The 18,787-nt window shown below is 53.4% G+C and overlaps 4 protein-coding genes across 4 annotated transcripts; 3 read left to right on the plus strand and 1 right to left on the minus strand.

Annotated features, from left to right (window-relative positions):
• Window positions 1-1,062: 1,062 nt before the first annotated feature.
• TRIVIDRAFT_66642 (uncharacterized protein) lies at window positions 1,063-2,169 on the plus strand (the record flags this gene model as incomplete). The annotated part of the gene is made up of 1 exon (XM_014096459.1): window positions 1,063-2,169. The coding sequence occupies one exon, from the start codon at window positions 1,063-1,065 to the stop codon at window positions 2,167-2,169; it is 1,107 nt and encodes a 368-aa protein (XP_013951934.1).
• A 1,204-nt stretch (window positions 2,170-3,373) lies between these two features.
• Window positions 3,374-5,294, minus strand: TRIVIDRAFT_66643 (uncharacterized protein; the record flags this gene model as incomplete). Its single annotated transcript, XM_014096460.1, has 4 exons — window positions 3,374-3,547; window positions 3,673-4,881; window positions 4,981-5,136; window positions 5,226-5,294. The coding sequence occupies 4 exons, from the start codon at window positions 5,292-5,294 to the stop codon at window positions 3,374-3,376; spliced, it is 1,608 nt and encodes a 535-aa protein (XP_013951935.1).
• Window positions 5,295-6,364: 1,070 nt separating this feature from the next.
• Window positions 6,365-8,719, plus strand: TRIVIDRAFT_82987 (uncharacterized protein; the record flags this gene model as incomplete). Its single annotated transcript, XM_014096461.1, has 9 exons — window positions 6,365-6,796; window positions 6,924-7,103; window positions 7,222-7,406; window positions 7,518-7,555; window positions 7,626-7,762; window positions 7,792-7,822; window positions 7,898-8,058; window positions 8,154-8,356; window positions 8,500-8,719. The coding sequence occupies 9 exons, from the start codon at window positions 6,365-6,367 to the stop codon at window positions 8,717-8,719; spliced, it is 1,587 nt and encodes a 528-aa protein (XP_013951936.1).
• An 8,724-nt stretch (window positions 8,720-17,443) lies between these two features.
• TRIVIDRAFT_160306 (uncharacterized protein) lies at window positions 17,444-18,091 on the plus strand (the record flags this gene model as incomplete). The annotated part of the gene is made up of 1 exon (XM_014096462.1): window positions 17,444-18,091. A coding segment is annotated over one exon (648 nt), but the record flags the coding sequence as incomplete, so codon positions are not given.
• Window positions 18,092-18,787: the final 696 nt, after the last annotated feature.

Genomic DNA, 18,787 nt, shown 5'->3' on the forward strand with positions numbered 1-18,787 from the left:
ATCTAGCAGCTCTGGGATAGGCTGGAACTGCGGACAAGGAAATGGAGATCCGAGATGGAGCTTGCAGAGAGGAAAAAAAGCTGAAGCAGCTCCGACAAGTTTCACAGATGCTGTAGTCGTGCTGCTGTATGGGCGTTAGTAAGGCAAATCGGAGCGAGGGGCATGATTTGATAGCGGGCCTTGTACCAGTGGCAGGCGTAATGGATTCGCAGTGACTGCTGGTGCTAGCAGCCGGGAGCCCTGCAGGTTGCGGCGAGGTACAGCGAGCACTACCAGTGGGCGTGAGGAGACCTCTTGGGTACTTTGGGAGTCTGGATGCTTCTCCGCTGTTGCTGAGCCAGCCAATGACGACAAAGGCAGCCTAACGCTGTAAACACCAAGGCGGCTCAATGCAGTTGCTGTGGAACAAAGACGTCAAACGTTGCAGAGCCGCAAACGGCAATTCATTGGATGCATCTTTAGATTGAAGGAGATGGGGAATAAGGGAAAATGGACACGGTTTTCATCTGAATCTTTTGTTCTTTATCTTTTTCTATTTTAATTTTTTGTTGACTCAAAATCCACACAAAGCGCTCGACTTTAGCTGAAGTGAATCTACTGCACCCACTGCATGTAGGTACTTCGGCGGCAGCCGTCCGGAACAAAACGGCTGTCTGTCTTGGTAGCAGTACCGGCGCACCCACACAAAAACCGCCACCGCCGCAGTAGCAGTACCTCGCGCTCCCCATTCCCAGCTGACAACGCATGCATGCCCAAGTCTAGCAAGGAACCGCCGGGGCTGAACACACTTCCGCAGCTCTCAACTCCATTCCAGAGCAAACACATCATGAGCACTGCCCGAAGCATTTAGTGATAATCCTCCTTTGCCCCCCGGCTGTTCCACCTCGCATCCTCGCCTCCTTCGCCAATAGACGAGATCCCCTGGCTCTTCACGTGATTGTCTGCCATCCGGATAAGAACCCTGCAGGCAGCGTTTTCGCTTCTCTCTGAGCAACCAGCGACGTCGGTCCTTTTACACACGATTTCGAGCAGACGAGAGCCTCACCGGCAACCACAAATCTAATGGACGCACACGCATCGCCGATCAAGGCCAACCCGGGCCGTCGCAGGCACCCCCGAGGCAAGCCAGCCCCTCTCAAGGCCTATGCGTCAGAGAACGACGCCGCCAACTACGCAACCTCTACCCATCACCACCACAAGACGCCCCAGACTCCCAAGAAGATACTTTCTGCCTCTCCTGCACCGGCAGAGAGCTACGGTACACAATCTGCAGCCAAGCAACGCAACCGTAGCCACAAACCCAAAGGCAAATTCGACGCCGCCTCCCCCAACTATCACCTGAGCAGCAGCCAGTCGCCTCCTAGAACGTCGCCGAACTCAAAGCCAGGCCCCAGCGCGGCCTTTGCTGGAGCGACCTTTCATGCCTCGCCTGCTCCCGCCGATCTACCCATCCCAAGCTTCCTCAAGTCCAGCAGCGAGTCTCCGATGGTGCGAAAGCCGAGGGACTTCGTTTCGCAACCTTCCCCTCCGGCTACCGACTCAGAGGCACCTACGCCATACCGACCCGCCTCTGCGTCTCAGCATCGCGAATCTCCGCTCGACTTCATGTTCCGAGCTCATAGAGAAGAAAAGGCCCGGCAACAGTTTGACAACACTGCCGGCCCGGCGTCGTTGCTGGCCGGCGTCATGTCTCCACCGCACCACACGGACACACCCCTCACTCCGACCTCGTCCAACCTGGCACAGAACCGCCGTGCATACAGCCGACAACCTTCTGGAGGTATTGAAGTGTTTGAGCTGGATGGCACCGGAAGCCAGCCACTGGGCCGACCATTCTCAACTCCTTACCAGGATCGGATCAACGCTGTACGCAATTATGGCTCGACCCCCCCTACGTCTCACACGACTCCTCAGCCCACTCTGAGCACCAACAACAATACGACGGCTGAAGATCCAACTGCGGCTCTCAAGAGGTACCTCTTCACCCCTCAGCAGTCTACAACAACAACCCCATCCACTGCCCGCAATGCCGGACCCTTTTCCAACAGCCAAGTGGACGGCTCTGGTTTTGTTAGCGCAGGCAGCATCAAGGCTATGGAAAACGATCTTAAACGGCTTTTAAATCTGGAACCGCGTCCGCAAACAGAGCAGAGCCTTTTTACTCGCTAATTGTGACTGCCGTTCATTTCTTTTTATTGCCTTGCATTTTCAACAAATATCGCTTCTTTTTTTTCCCATCTCGGGTGAAATATCATCGCTGTAGCCCAAATCGGGAAACGGCACCCAACATGTCTTTTCTCTCCTTTTCTTTGCTATGTCTTTCGCATCGTCCTAGAACGGGATACAGTACGGCTGCCTACGTACGGCTTTCGGGAACACACGACGGTTGTGTGTCTGCGTGTGGTTTATTCTATGCAAGCTTCGTTTCTTTTCTTTTGTGTTTTTTCCAAACGGTCAAGGAGAAACTTGCATCGAAGATGCTTTGGGCGCAAGCGGGAGGGTGGATTTGCATATCAACTATGGTTTTTTACTTTTTTTTTTTTTTTTACTTTTTTCTTTCTTTCTTTCTTCTTTTTTTTAAACGGTACTTGGGTGGAATTTGACTCTGGATGTTACAAGAACATGTAACCTTGCATCAGGACGAAAAGATTTTTCTGCTTTGGGGCTTGACTATGTTCTGGTTTTCATGATACCCGAGGAGTCATGGGTGGAATGCTGGCAGGCTACCAGACGAAGTATTTGGTACGCGCAGCGATTCTTTTCTTGTGCTGTTTTTTTTTTTTTTTTTTCTCTCCGTTTGTCTCTTTTCCTTCATTACCTGCTTTATACGCTCTTTTTCCTTTGTTCGCGCACTGGCATTGGGAGGATTTTGACGGAAATGGGTTTAATGGGCTGGGGCGGAGTTGTACATGGCAATCCTTTTTTTATGTTGTCGTCTACTTCCATTGCACGTATCAGCTACTTTTTTTCTCGGTCTTACTTCTTCATTACTTTCGTTAACTTTGGTCTTTGTTTTGTCTCTCTTTTAACCTCCTACGTTCCCTTTTGCGGATGATGTTTTAGCTATGATCACCTGTATGCTTAGGCTCAGCCATTCATTTTACGTACATCATTCCTTTATTCTCAATGACTGCCTGCTTTTTTTTTTTGTAATGAGCAGCGTGGCGTAGATAGGCTTGTGATTTAAGCGCTGCAGTTCCATATGCGATGCTTTATCATATAACGCGGCACTTTCTTTACGATACTTGCAGCGTGGCGTATTTTGCTTTCAACCGCACTTGGATGCTCTTTGTGCGTAGAGGCGGCTGGAAGAAGATTGCGAGTGTGCCATTTGTACCTTGTAATTCTTTACATCTATTGGGTTGGATGTGTTCTAATCAGCCTTATCCTTTTGCCTCTTCCGTTCTTCCCGCGAGAAGAGCTTGCCGTGGGAGACCAGGAGGTACTTGACGAAGAAGTCTTGGGCGAAGTCGTCGAACTTTTGGTAGTCTGCGCCGAGGCGGTAGGCGGCTGCTATGCCGCTGATGCAGGCGACTTCATGCATGTTCTGTATGTGTTTGTACATGTATTAGAGATGGTTGTTTCCCTTTTGCAGTGTGGGATAAGATGGTTATGTGTGTGTGTTGGGGAGAAGATGGAGAGAGTCGTAAGAGAAAAAGGATAGATACGTACCACCAAAGTCCATGATCCGGCGAAATAGGTATTGTTGCGGCCCTGGAGGAACATGACGCCCGGCACAACGCGGACATAATGCTGCCAGCGGTGGCCGAGCTGATGCCACCAGTTGCGCTTGATGATTTTGGCCTCGTCAATGGCATCGATGGTCCAAAGGTCGCGCCGCCGTTTGTCGAGGAATATTGTCTGGTAGACTGGCTCAAAGGGAGTTTCTGGAGAGGGAGATGGTTGTTTGTGTTTGAATTGGTGTTGGTAGTTGCTGCAGTTGAAGGACATTTCGATGAGGCGCGGGTTCTGCTGGTATGTGTATGTGTAATACATGGGATTGAAAGGCTGCTGCTGCTGCTGCGAAGAGGAAGAGCCAGAACCAGAACTAAAAGCAAGAGAGTCACCCTTGGCAGAGGCGATTTGGTGGCATTGGGCTTCTGATTTGGGATCGCCGCACAGCTCGGGCTTGAAGCGAGTTTCGTACTGCATCGTAAAGTACTCAGAGTCACAGTGGGTGACGGTGAGGTCGTCGTAGAAGGATGCGCCGCCCAGGACCAGTTTCTCGCGCCAGGATGCTGATTTCCCGAGAATACGTAGGGCGTCGTCGGCGAGGACACACAGGACGAGGTGGTCGAAGTGTTCGTTTGTGACGTCGCCGGTGCTGTTGTCTTTGATGATGAGATCGACACCTTTCTTGGATCGTGACGGTATGTTTAGGACCTCGGTGTCAGTTCTGATGGATACTCCCTTTGCTATCAGGTCGTCTCTCCATTTGCCGTAGAAGCTGTGCAAACAGTCGAATGAGTACATGGTGGGTTGATTCGGCAGCAGCGTGTCGGCATCGTAATCCCAGAGCTTCATGTTCGGATCGTTGAAAAGCCGCTCGACGATGGCGGCGGGCACGTTTGCCGTCTGATTCCCCGTCCCAAGGAACAGCGCAATGAGCGGATAGACCATCTTGTCGCCAAAGTCCTTGCTGAAGAAGAAGAGGCGGAGCATGATGGAGATGGGTAACAGGCCGAGGACGGGCATGGTCCACTTGATGACCTTGAGGAAGAGACCGAACCGCTTGATGTCGGAGGAATGCTGGGAGACGAGTTTGCTGGGGAAGCAGTTTGTCCAGAAGCCGGATTCGCATTTGCCGAAGGAGACTTGGAGGTTGAGAGGCTGAGCTGGGAAGCCATATTTGTTGAAGAAGTTGAAGGTGTGCTTGAATATCTAGGAGATGGGGTTGTTTTGTAAGTTTACCAGCCTTTCAATTAGGCGAATCGTGTAATTAATTAAGTATAGAGACAGGTATTGAAGAGATTGACGAACCTGAGATCCTCCTTGGACTCCATTATTTATCCACGCCGCACCGAATCGTTTCTCGTCGAGGGGGATGGACGTGGCTTGTCCTCCTACGACGCTGTTCTTTTCCAGCAGCGTTACTTTGAAGTCTTTTGGATGGTTCGCCAGAGTTGCAGCACAAGACTACCATGTAAAAGTGTAAGCAGCTTTCATTTAGAAAAAAAAAAAAAATGATGGAAGAGGTAATGAAGATGGGAATTTGCTTGTTTTACCATGCCTGCAGCGCCGCCTCCAACAATGACAATGTGGCGCGGCATCTTGGGTTGCTTGTGAGGCGACATTTTAATTGTAAAATAGAATCGAATATTTAGATTGACATGTGTTTTTTTGAGAGAGATTGCTATGCTACTGCTCTACAGAAGAGGTTGGAGCACAGATCAATCAACGGCTTTAATACACGATTGAGACGACATTTCGTGGACGTCATTGTCCGATGCGCGTGTCGTCCAAGGCGCCGCCATGATCGGAAACCTTGTCAAGGGAGGGGGCAAATGCAGGGCATCTCTGTCCAAGTCTGCTGGATTCTCTCCCATCATTCTATATAGCATTTAGAAATTTACTCGTCGCAAGAATTTCAAAGCAAGTAGCTTACATGCTCATATTTTTTTCTTGCTCACAGGCTGATTACGAGTGAAGACATTCACGTGTCAGTTCAAGTGACCATCACCAAAACCTCCATTAACACCAGAACCCCCAGCACAAGCACGCTCATACAAGGGCGGCGCAATTAATTCATCCTTGACTGCGAATCCAGTGCTTTACAAATCACAAATCAATCATAATCGCTCCAATTGAACCCCCAAAAGCAGCTCTTCTTGCCCTGTTTCTCCCTTCATGCAGCGTGAACACAATCCAAACCCCCCCCACGTGACAGCGCGCCAGGCCATTCACGCAACGGGACAGACAGGGATCACGCCGTGACGCAAACGATCACGATCAGATTCACAAATGCGGTGACTGCTCTTTGGATTTTTCTTTTAAAGGGGCCCCTAATTTTGGATCACCGAGCTTGGTGCAGCGACAATACCGGATACGAAAACATTAGTTGTGCACGCGCCTTTGGATTCGGCCGGATCGAGACATGGCGAGCCCGGACGGACGTGTGCCTGAGCTGGCGGACGACGCCGACGACGATGAGGCTCTGCGATACGCGATTGCGCTGTCGCTGCAGGATGGGCGTCAATCACCAGTCGTTATTGACGATTCGGATGATGACGATGAGGCGACGGCAAGCTCTGCGAGGTCGACCCAGCAGACACAGTCACAGATGCAAACACAAACAACACAAGCATCATCACAGTCGCAGGCGCAGTCATCGCAGTCACAGCATCAGTCCCAGTTCGGCGCCCTCATGCTCGACCGCAAAGCCATGGAGCAAGAACGCCTCAACCGCCTCGCAAAGCGCCAGCGTCCGCCCTCCGACGATGACGACGACGACGTGGTCGAGATCCCTCCGCCCAAGAAGCAAGCCATGACAGCCCCCGAGCCTAAGAGCAAGACCACCAGTGAACTGAAAAAATCGACGTCAGTTCCAATGAGCATCAGCAGCAGCGCCAGCAGCAGCTTGCCGTTGCAGTATCCAAACGGCACCGTCAAACGCACATGGTCTCGCGGCTGTGCACGAACTGGCGAGGAAATCACTATCGAAGAGGTGTTCCAAAAGGACCAGCTGGAGCTCGCCGTCCTGTCGTCTTTCCAATGGGACGAGGAGTGGATGATGTCCAAGCTCGACATCAGGAGGACCAAGATACTGCTACTAGCATTCGCCAAAGACGAAGCCCAGGTAACCCCCTCTCCTCCCCCCCTCTCTCCTCCCCCCTGACTCCCTCTCCGTCTCCCTTTCCGGGCATCAAAAAACCTTCTTCAGCCATCGTTGTTTGAGGGTAATGCTGACAGGCAACCTCGTATAGAAGAACCTTATGCGTGGCAACGTCCCATCCAACATCAAGTTCTGCTTCCCCCCGATGCACGGCCCGGGAGCAATGCACTCCAAACTCCAGCTGCTCAAGTATCCGGACCGCCTCCGTGTCGTCATCCCAACGGGTAACCTTGTGCCGTATGACTGGGGAGAGACCGGGGTCATGGAAAACGTCGGTATTCCCCCCGGCCCCCCTCTGATATCATATTATTATTCTTCTACTTCTTTTTTGGCTTTTTTTGTCTTTCTCCAAACTAACCAGAGGCACTTCCGTCCTTGTCTACTTGCAGATGGTATTTCTAATTGATCTCCCAAGGCTGGGAAACCCCGCCACCCATCCGCCGCAGAGGCCGACTGGATTCTACACGGAGCTAGTATACTTCCTCCAGTCGACGGGCGTCGGCGACAAGATGGTTGCCAGTCTCTCAAACTACGATTTTTCAAAGACGTCAGATATCGCTTTCGTCCATACCATGTACGTTTTTTCAGGGATGTGCCGAGAGGGGCCGCGGGGGGGAGAGACAAGACAAATTGCCCCTCCTTTTGGCCGACGTTGTACTGACCTGAATCAAACCTCATCTTTTAGACCCGGAAGCCACTCGGGAAATGCTGCAAAACGCACAGGTTGGTTGACGAAGCCCGAGGTTACGGAGTCGAGTGGGAACTCATCATCGCTGACTGTGCCTGCAAAAAGGATATTGCGGCCTTGGTGCTAGTGTGGCGGCCCTTGGCCTGGCCAGTCCCGAGCCTGTCGAGGTCGACCTTGTGGCACGTTTTTTTGGGTTATCCACCATTTGCGGCGAAGTTGCTAACAGCTCAACCCTACCTAGTGTGCGTCGTTGGGTTCGATAAACCGCCAGTTGGTAGGGGCCATCTACAACGCCTGTCGAGGTAATGGGCCCAAGAATGACTGTTTCCTACCTGCTTACTCTCCTTTTTGACTCTTTTGACAATTATCTTGTTTAGGTGATGACGGCATAGAGGATTACAAAAAGTCCAGCGGCACTAGTTCAAGATCGAGGGCGTCGAAGAAACCGGCGGAGACAACGTCCAAAGAGCTCAAAGACCGATTCCGCATCTACTTCCCTACGGACAAGACAGTGGCCCGAAGCAGAGGTGGACGCAATGTGAGTTGTCAAGACCCGAGGCATTATGCTTGACCAGCAGCGTTATTTCTAGCCCGCTTGTGACAGTTCACAATTTGACAATTCAAAAATGGCAGGCCGGAGGCACAATTTGCGTACAGGCAAGGTGGTGGCGGTCGCCTAGCTTTCCAACAGAGCTGGTGCGGGATGTCATCACTCGTGACCGGCTCCTCATCCACAGCAAAATGATATTCGTGCGTCGGGTCGGAGACGGGCAGGCAACGCGGCAGCCGCCAGGCTGGGCCTACGTAGGGAGCGCAAATCTCTCCGAGAGTGCGTGGTGAGTCGAGACTTTTCCACAGCACCAGTTTTCCCCTTCTCTCTTGTGCTTGCTGATGCACCGGCCAAGTTTTTTTTCGTGTGATTTAGAGGCTGACTGTGCCCGCCGCCGCCGCTGTGACGGCCGCTGGGTGTTTTTCTTAGGGGCCGCCTTTCCAAAGACAAGTCTACGGAAGGCATCAAGATGAGCTGTCGCAACTGGGAGTGCGGAGTGATCATCCCGGTACCTGAGTCAAAAACTGTTGACAAGACAGTGGCTAGCGCCGACATGGCAATGTTTGCGGGGACGGTTCCTGTTCCAATGCAAGTTCCCGGGCCTGTATACACATCAAATGACCTACCCTGGCTTTATCCAGGAGCCTGAATGTGTTTAATTGAGCGATTTGAGGGTCATGCGTAGCAACTTTTTTTTCTGGACCCAAACCAGGGGTCCCTGAGGGCACTGCTTACAGATTTCGACACCGGCAGACATGATTTTTGATAGATGTAAGATCCCTGGAGCCAAAACATGTGGTCAGAAGCGCAGAACATGCTTGCTTGCAGATAGCGTGCGGCCTGCATGAGTGGGGTAAGAAACAAAACCTTGTGGAGGTGTTTCCGCTGATAGGCCGGCCCAGATGTGACCAGGGCGCAGTGATCTGAAGAATGATACGATGGCAAGGATGCTGGAAATATGGAGCGCTCCACCGCGGCAAGGCAAGGCGCAAGGCGCAAGGCTCAATGGTTCGTCTGGCCGTGGATGGAGGTGTTGAGGATCCCGGCCCACGATGAGTGGGAGCCATGGCCCACCGCATTCGTCCATGTGGGTTGCTGAGTGTGTGGGAGCGAGTTTGTATGAGCGTTATAAAAGTAGGCGTCAACATGGGCGCGGATTTTCACAGCAAGGCTGCCCGGCCGGTGCAAGTTGCTACAAGTATTGCAAAGCAACAGTCATGATGGCTTGCAATCACAAGGAAATTGGTGTGCGCTTCTCGGCAGTGATGTGGCTTGCAGGAAAAGTCGGCTAACTTCTTGTCAACGGGCTGGGTTGAGAAATCGAAGGCGAAAAGCCATGTGTTTGTATGTAGCTAGCACGGCAGAATGGCTTGGGAACTTGGCAGCTGCTGGACACACCAGCCCAGCCAGCCTTCCCTCGTCCGTTCTCCGCCATTCGATGGCGTATATGAACCAATCACACACGATATCACCAGACAGCTGTGGCCAGTAGTCGAGCGCAGCAGCATGTTCGTGCTAAGGCTTTGGTCCAACCACCTTCATGCCTGCACAGCTATGGCTTGGCAGCCCAAGACGCAGCTTGCTAAATCCAGCGCAATTCTCCAAAACAAAACGAATAGATCAGAATTCAGATCCTCGCTTGGAGAGGCCGATGAACTACGCGCAGCTAGTGTATAGTGTTATGTCGTAGATGCATGGCAAGACGTTCGGCCATGGAGTCGAACCCAGTTGGCGGCTCTGCGAAAATGACTGATAGCATTCAAGACGGAACTCGCTCCTCCCACGGCGGAGATGACGCCCATTGAGGTATACAAGAACTGACATAGTGCCGGTGAGATCGATATGGTAGCAAGAATATGATCTGTAACGTCAGCATAGAGGAGGGGGGGGGGGGGGGGGAGGGGAGGGCTAGCATGCTTAAGTCATCACGAACTAGTTTGTAGTATGACTAGAAGCAGTTCGCCGCTCTCATTTGTTGCTTGAAATCGGGGCTTTTTGTTGGAGGGGGAGTTGCCAAGGGGTATTTGCTCTTTTTTTTTTTTTTTTTCGGGGCCTTGGGTGTCAAGGAGGAGGGGTGTGAGCGAGCGAGCCAGTGAATGAGTGAGTGTGTGTGTGTGTGTGAGCGAGAAGTGTGTGAGCGCATCTTTTGCGTCGCTTGCAGCTCTTCGATCCATCTAGGAGCCGTCGATGCCGCCTGGTGCCGTTTGTTATTCATTCTTTTCCAACAACTTACCAGGACATTGGCGCTGCATGTGTCGCTTCATCGGAACTAGTTGTCGAACGATGACGAGAGGATTCCTTCAGATTTGGCGTACTAAACAGCTACTATCGTTTCGGGCTGCAAAGTGGGCGTTGTGATGGCGGTGCCGGGCCAAGAAACATGTTTCTCCTGGAGTTGGCAAAAAACCAAAATTGCAATTAGCCCTGTTTCTTTTTCTTTTTCCACGTGTTCCAATTCTTCTTCTACTTCTTCTTCCTCTTCGTCTCCATCAATGCGAAATACCACGTCACTTACACCAGCGAGTCGCAGTGGCTGTGCAAGCCGCAAGTTATGGATTCCTCTCTCTTCTGAGGAGAGGTGGCCACTATCAGTTGCGCCGAGATGAAAAGACGTACAGTAAACCATCGGATGGCGCCGATGGTGAAACAAGGGAGCCAAGATGACGAAAAAACGACGAGTAACAAAAGACAGGATTAGTCGCATTGGTACCCCGTATCGTGACTTTGCGCGTGAAGCGTCGAGACGAGACGAGACGAGACGGCCCAGCAGCTGGAGGTGTTGGTCGGCAAGGCCATGGCCAGATAGCAGTAGCAGGGCCGGGATAACTGTAGCTACAAGCTACATAGTACATACATTGTAGTCATAGTACGGACGAGGTTAACGAGGCTAGAGAAAACGCTGGAATGACGAGCGGCTGGTCTTGGCCCAGGCGACAGTGGTTCGCCGGCCGGGCTTTGGGCCATGCAGGCACTCCGATTGGCTCGTGGCCCGTGCGTGAGAGAGGGGGAGCTCTGGGAGGCTTTTGCGGCGCTGGCTGGGCAAGGCAGCGCTTGCGGGCAGCTCGTATCCCCGACCCAGCCGTGTTAGTGGCTGCGCATGCTTTGCGCCGCCGCGATAACTGAGCCTCCGTCCAGGTACTCGCCGTCGAGCGCTGTGGGCCCTGGCAGCAACCCTGGCGATCCAATTTTCTGCTAGCGCCTGCGATCTGGTTTCCACCATCCGAAATCTAGCCCCAGTTCGATTGATTGGGCTGTGGTCGGGTTTGGTTTGATGAGCCAAATTGGCCGGTCGCGAGCAGCGCTGAGAAATGCGAGCGTGTACTCCGTACCTACTACTATGTACGAGTATACAGGACAAGCCAAGCCAAGCAGGGCACCCCTAAGACGGCGCAACTCTTCGCTGTAGGTTAGTACCTGTGAGTGCTAGCACCTCAGTGCTAAAGATGCCCCCCGAAATGACCGCTGCTGCTACTACTCGTGCTGTTGTTGTTGCTTCTGCTGCCTCCCACCGCCTCTGGCGCCCGCTTTCCTCGAAGACCCATGGAGAGCTGAGCGATATACGACAAGTAACTAACTACTAAACCGGGACGGTACAGTACTCATTACTTGTTACGTGACGTGACATACTACTGCACAGACATGGCATGACATGGGGTGCTAAGCGAGCAGCAACGCTGCCACGCGGCCAGAACCAGCATGTGATGAAGATAATATGATAAGTGAGATTCGTGCGATGCTTGGCGGGTTTGGCCATGCAGGTACGCTGCACTGACAATGGCAATGACAGTGGCAACGGCAACGGCAACGGCACACTCCCACGACTCGCACAGCCTGGCATTCTGCATCTTCAGCTCAATCGTGCTTCTTTATTTTGACTCGAAGCGGGCAAGCAGACGCACATGGTCGCTCGCATGGTCTGTGTCGGCCGGGACCGCGACCGGGTGGCCGCCAGACAAACTCAGCTCATTCAAGCTTTGCGTTCCTGAATTCTAATAAGACAGCATACAATGGGTGTCCCACACGCACAAGTTACACATCATATTACCATGCTGCGAGCATTGCGAGCATTAGGAAATTGATACGCATTTCTCGCTCCGCGGGCTGCGCGATGCAGAGCCTCTGCCAAGGGAGCCAGACGAGCAAAGCGTCTCGGCGGATTGCCTCGCAGGGAGGCGGCTTTGGCGAACCACTGGGGCAGCGTCTGGATCGGCAAGCGAATCAGACCTGCTGTAGATTTCATTGGACGCTGCCGGGAGATGCATCAGATTGGCCGGAAAGAATGCACGACTCACTTTTGACGGGGACAGGACAGGACTGGACTGAGGCGGAGGGCGGCTCTTCAACAACAAGCCATAAGAGCGAACCAGCGACAGCCAGGCCCGCGAGCTCTTGCCGACCTTTGCCTGCTTACGCTAAGAGGCTTATTCCAGCCCTATCCAACTTCTAGCGCATGGGGGGGTGTTTGGTTAGTTAGCACTCCTCAGTTGGAGCATGGTGGCGAATGGTCGTGGGGCGGCCAACTTGGATCGCCAAACCACGGAGAGCAGGCAAACTGGTGAGCTCTAGTTGCTAGTGTCGAGTCTTCTCTGTGTGTTAGTTTGCATGGTATCCACGGCATCGCCGCTGCAAAAGGCAGATAGAGAGACAGAGAGGCGGAGAGACAGAGATAGAGAGCGGAGCAATTGGGAAGATCCGGAGACGCAGGGCGGAGAGAAGAGGAGCCCTGGGAACAGGCAGCATCATCAATGAGGAACAGGGCGCTGGCTTTTGACGTGATCTGGCGCCTTGGCTCTGCGATTTGACAGGGGAATACGAGAGCGAGGAACCAAGGTTGCGGGTACGCGGACATATCTCCGATCTGGAGCCGCATAGAGAGGCAAGGCGTAAACATGCCACCGCAATGCGCCGACCGGATACGCGCATACAAAGCCACAGCATGGACACCCTTTGCCCGATCCGAGCATCGCCGGGGTGTGTGCGAATACTTTTGCCGTGTGTGTTCATGACTTCTCTCATTCCCTGTGCTTTGGTTTCTGTTCCCCCGCCGTCCACGATAAGCGATAACACAGCGGCATGGGTCAATCGGCTGTTGAACCGGGTCACTGGGCTATTAATACGGGCAAGCCATGTTTGAGGTTGGGCCGAGGAGCAGTTTATCTTGTCTTCTGAGGGGTTTGCGCTGTTTGTTGAATCGAGCCCACGATCGCCGGCTCTCGCCCGAAGCAGCTCCATTGCCAGCCTCGAGCCATGACGATACTATCTATACTGTACGGGCCGACCTAGTATTATTTGGTGACTCAAACAAGGCAACAGGCGGAGAGCTGCGCCGCCATCAGCACCGACGCAATCCCTTGCTCATCTTGAACACGAGAGACTAGCAGTAGAGAGTGTGATGAAAGGACAATAAGCTGCATATCGAAGCGTTGCCGTGTGGTATCAGGGCTCAATTTCTCCTGCAAAAAACAATGATAAACCACCTGTATGATAGCTAGTAGTATGATAGTAGCATGACCCTTTACCGATTCGAGGCGAAACAACACACCGCAAGGCTCGCACTAGACGCACCGCCAACTCTTGCACATACAAGACACCAAGTGCTACTGCCTGCTAACGAGTAGCGGCCTCATTTCATGCCTCGAGGGCCAGGTTAACCTGGACGGCCGCAGCCCCTCCCCTCCAGCGCGGAAACGGCTGGTTGCGGGAGCAGCATGTTCGGTGCTTCACCTTTTTTAGGCGCCTCCACAGCCTGGGCTTGGCTGGCTTTGGGCAAACCGCGGCCACGCTCGCAGCCTCCTAGCAGCGAGTAGCGCAGCAGAGGCGGAGAGAGATGGAGAGAGAGATGAAGAGAGAGATGAAGAGGGAGAGGGAGAGGGAAAACAAACCCCAAGGCGAGGGAGGGCCCTTATGCCGGTACTATACGCGGCGTGCAATGCGTTGTACTACTCGTCTGTGTCGTCGTCGTTTTATCCGCGGCAGGATGAAATTAGAGCTGCAGTCTGTCTGCGTGGGAGGTTAGCATCGTGTCTCGTGTCATTAGGTAAACCGGCATTGGCTGGCTGGCAGGGGACACGGCACCAATGCATTGTCATGCTTGTGCATTTGATTTGGTTTGATTTGGCTTGATGTGATTCGATTTTGAGCAGGTTCTGTACATGTACTCGCAGTACTGTGCAGTACAGCAGCAGGCCATCACCGCCTGGTGCATTGACGCATCGAGACGGCCTCGCGTAACGGTCCTAATTTTGCGGAAACGGGGGCGCGGTGTTTGAATCGCCGCTTTTTGCGCTGTCGAGCCTGGGAATCGTTGACTCCGGACCGGACACGGCGCATCATCTCGATGACGCTGCCAGCCTCATTGCGTCTGGGCTTGGCCAGAACCAGCGCAATTTTCATCCAACTTGCTTTATGTCATCTCATGGCATGGCTGCATAGGTACTGGCCTGGTGCGGTTTGGTGTTGGTACTCGCATCACTTGGCACTCAGCACTTGGCTGCTAGTACCAGAACGAGCAGGCACAACAACTGGTACTCGTAGCGTCGAAAGGGCACCCCCTCAGTCCACTTCCGCCCACCTTGTGTCGTCGTCTCATCTTCCCCTCCCTTTATTCGCGCCTAACATCATGCAAGATGCGGAGGGGCATCGATGGGCGCACTGGCCCTTGTTATTTTTTCTTTCTTTTTCTTTCTTTTTCTTTTTCTTTTGCGCCTGCTAGATAGGCAGCACCCACGCCGATGTCTATTTCTGGGATTTCCCTTTTTTCCTTTTTTCCTTTTGCTTTTCTCTCCGATGAATCATTGATAGTGGCGCCGCCAATTGGCACTGTACAAGTACTAGGTAGGCAAAGCAGCCAGATCTCCTTTGCTCTGCGGGTCCCGCGGTACTAAGGTACCAGTACTCCGTACTCGTACGAGGATGGAGGTACTGTACCTGGTATAACTCGTGGATGCTGTCAAGGCCTGAAATCGAAAAGGCTTGGCTTCAGGGCAATTAATGGAGTTGGGCGTCGACTTTTTTTCCTTTTTTTTTCTTTTCCTTTTTTTCCAATGGCTTTCTTAACTTTGGTGGCCTCGTGGCCACAGGTGTCCACTACAACTCTTCCACTACTTGTACACGGGGAGAGAGTGTGTGTGAGTGAGAGCAGAGGCATCTCAGATCGAGAGTGCGTTGAGGAGACAACTGGAAGTCCAAGCACAGGCCCGGCTAATAGTAGCCAGACTGCTGGTAAAAGGCCCTTGACCCTGCTGTCGGCAGTTGCGGGAAATGGGGCCCAAGCACCCACGTCTCCGGGGGGTCGCGCTACTGTAGGTTGGCCTGCTGGGAGATGGGCAGAGGAGGCAGAGAGGAGGAGCTGGTAGGTACTTTTCGTAGGGTGCGTGCTAAGGTAGCGGTACTAGTATAATCGCGATGTGATGGGGATGACTTAGCACTATCTTTGTATGTAATCTAACCACTGGAACTCGCTCGCTCTGCTCTGCTCTGCTCTGCTCTGCTCTGCTCTGCTCTGCGCAACCACACACGCACGCATCGGTGCTACTGGCGCGCGCACTTGGTGCTAGCAGTGCTGACCTGGTTGCCAGCGATCCGGCTGCTCGCGCTACTCCAGGTACGTCCTCGCAGCGCTGGCACAGTCGGCACTGCGCAGGTACCTGGCCGACGCTGCTGCTGCGGTAGGCACTACGCCGACCTGTGCCCGCATCGCCCGCACCAGCGGCGTACCGCTACCTCCAGCCCATGTCCTCCCTCGGCCCCATCCGCATTGGCCCAAATCGGTCTCGCTCAAGCCACGGCTTGCTGCCCCACTCGCGCCCCATCCACATCCCATCCACATCCCATCCACATCCCATCCAGGGCGTCCTTGTACTGCTACTATGTGCGATACACTCTGCTTCGCACAGGTACCAGCGCCGAGGAGGTGCGCCCACTGCAGCTCTCGGTATGCCGCATGTAGACGCTGCTGCGCCGGTACCTGGCTGCCCACCCACCTCCGCCCTGGCCGCCGGTACACACCCTCCGGCCGCAGCTGGCCAGGTACCTGCCTGCTAACTGCGGTGGGGCCAGGCGCTGCCGCTCCCAAGCACCACGCCCCTCTTCTCCGGCCTCGTTCTCCCTCTCTTTGCAACTTCGGATTCTTGTCCCAGCGATTGCGCTCTCTGAGGAATTGGGCTGTTTAAAAGCTGCAAAGATTGCGCTCTCCAGCTCGCAGCTCCGCAGCCACCGCCGCCTCCTGGGTCCGTTACGAACAACGAAGCTAAAGACTTGCCGCTTAGCAGTTTTTCCTTGGCCGGCGCTGCATTGGGCCCTGATTTCTGCCGTCCCTATATAACTCGATCGACGCAGCACTTCCGCTTCCGCTGCTACTTCTGCTGCTACTCAACCTCCGCTGCTACTTACCTCCAAACAATCCTCAGGCTTCCACACACCTGCCACCGCTCACCACTGCCTTCGTGTTGCTTCCAGCTTCACTCCTGCTCCAGCTTTAAATTCGGCTTCGGCCTGGACCTGAATCTCATCTCCAGCCTGATATCCAATTTTACACTTTGCCTGGGCGGCGATCAGACTTTCGATCCCACGCTTCCGCCTCGAGGCAATCTCTTGACCACTTCCGCTACCAGGAATCAAGCTCAAGCTTCCAGACGTCAAGTCAAATCTAAACAGAGAAAAGTCAAGCCAATTTCAACCTCGTCTCTGCTTCCCTGAGTTCGTGTCCCTTCTCAACCGCCTGCAGCCCTACCTCAGGTAGCGGGCTGCCGGCCTTTGGCATCCGACCTCTCTCTCCGACAGCTCTGACCTTGGCCCTGGTCAGTCTCGATTCCTGGTCTTTCTCACTCCCCACTTAGATCCCGCACACACAAGTGCAGACATACACACACCCTCTCCACTTTTCTCCTTCTCGTCCCTCCTCCTCCTCTCTCTGCAACTCCTCTTCCGATTCTCTACTACTACGAGTACTACTCGTCGACTACGACTACTGCTCTCTACCTCTCTCCCCCCCACTATTATATATCTCTCTACCTCTCTCTCTCTCTCTCTCGCCTTCTCTTATCTCCCTCTCGCCTTCTCCTCTTTCATCAATCACCTCCTCTCTCCCCATCTCTTTCCCTACCATCCATCTCCTCTTCCATCAACAACCACAGAGTCACCACTGCTATACCTTGCTACGTATTCAACACGTCTCCCGCTCCCTCGCCAACCGCCCCATTGACCACCTACACCTGGGGAAGCGTCAAGTCAATTCGTTGACACAGGGGCAGCTTCGTGTATAGCCGTCAGTGCCGACACTGATACTATCTACCTCGCATAGGCACACGCTGCCTATTTACACGCTCCACAAGCAGAACAACACACTTCCAATCACAAAATCAATTCGGCTGCAATGTCAAGTCAATCACCCCTGAACCCTACATTCAAGGGGCATGTAGCTACCACATGGGATGCTCTCCTCCTCTTCGAAGCCTGCTTGCAGGGTCTAATCAACCATGTGCCCCGCCGCCCCCATGATCGTGAACGCCAAGAGCTTATTTCGAGCGGCAACATCTTCATCTACGAAGAGCATGCCTCCGGTATAAAGCGTTGGACAGACGGCATCTCTTGGAGCCCAAGCCGCATCCTCGGCAACTTCCTCATCTACCGCGAACTTGATAAGCCGTTCCCCCCTGGAGAGAAGAAGCGTGCTCTCAAAAGAAAGAGGGGCTCTCAGGGCGTTAACAAGGCCAATTCCCGATCCAACTCGTCCGCCATAGATCCAAACACAATCTCCCGGGATCCAGAGAGGTCACTGGTTGGTTCTCTGGTGGACTCTTATCTATTCAAAGAGCGGGGCCTTGTCAAGAAAACCATTAGCATAACCTTCCAAGGTGTACCACATCACCTTGTCAGCTACTACAGCATAGAAGACGTTGACAACAAGGCTCTGATAACCCCAAGCGAGTCTCCATTCTTTCAGCAGGTCAAGCCTCGCTCAGAGCTTGTCATGTCCCAGAACTTCCGCAACCCCGTGGATGAAATTGCCATGTACACACAGGATGAGAATGGCTTCATGGCCGCCAACCAGCAGACTTTCTACGGCCTGGGTGCTCATGTTGCCGAATACTCTCCCCACTCCCATGTTGCCGACTACGGCTCTCAAGTCATGATAACACAGGCCATGCCAGTGTCAGCCATGGCTGTTCCCGCCCATATCAGCGCGTACGCTCAACCCAGACTTGACTTCGAGTTCCTTCAGCAGACACACGGGCCTCAGGCTCGCGATCACTTTGAAGCTCAGGTGGAAGCTCAAGTGGAGGCTCACGCCCAAGTACGCCTCCCACATCGCCAACACTTTCAATTCCACGATCATCTGCAGCACGATCAGTTGCAGCACGATCAGTTGCAGCAGCAACAGCTGCAGCACCAACTGCATCAACAGCAGCAGCAACAGCAGCTGCAGCGCCAGCAGATGCAGATGCAACTACAAATGCACCAGCAACAATACCACCACCAACTGCAGCAGCAGCACCCCGACGAGCAGCAGCAGAACCAATTGCCTCAGCCATCACCGCAGCATCATGAGGCGCAGCAAGACGAGCATCAACAGCAGCAAAACGGCGAGCCGTATGGTTGGACCTATGGACCTAATGGGTACTATTATGCTGCACAAGAACAGTAGTTGAACGGCACCGTGAGTAGCGTCAAGACAGCCTTTGATGTCCAGAGTGATGACTGACAAGAAGGACCAGGT

Source organism: Trichoderma virens (genome assembly GCF_000170995.1).
Source record: "Trichoderma virens Gv29-8 chromosome Unknown TRIVIscaffold_88, whole genome shotgun sequence".
NCBI lineage: Eukaryota > Fungi > Ascomycota > Sordariomycetes > Hypocreales > Hypocreaceae > Trichoderma > Trichoderma virens.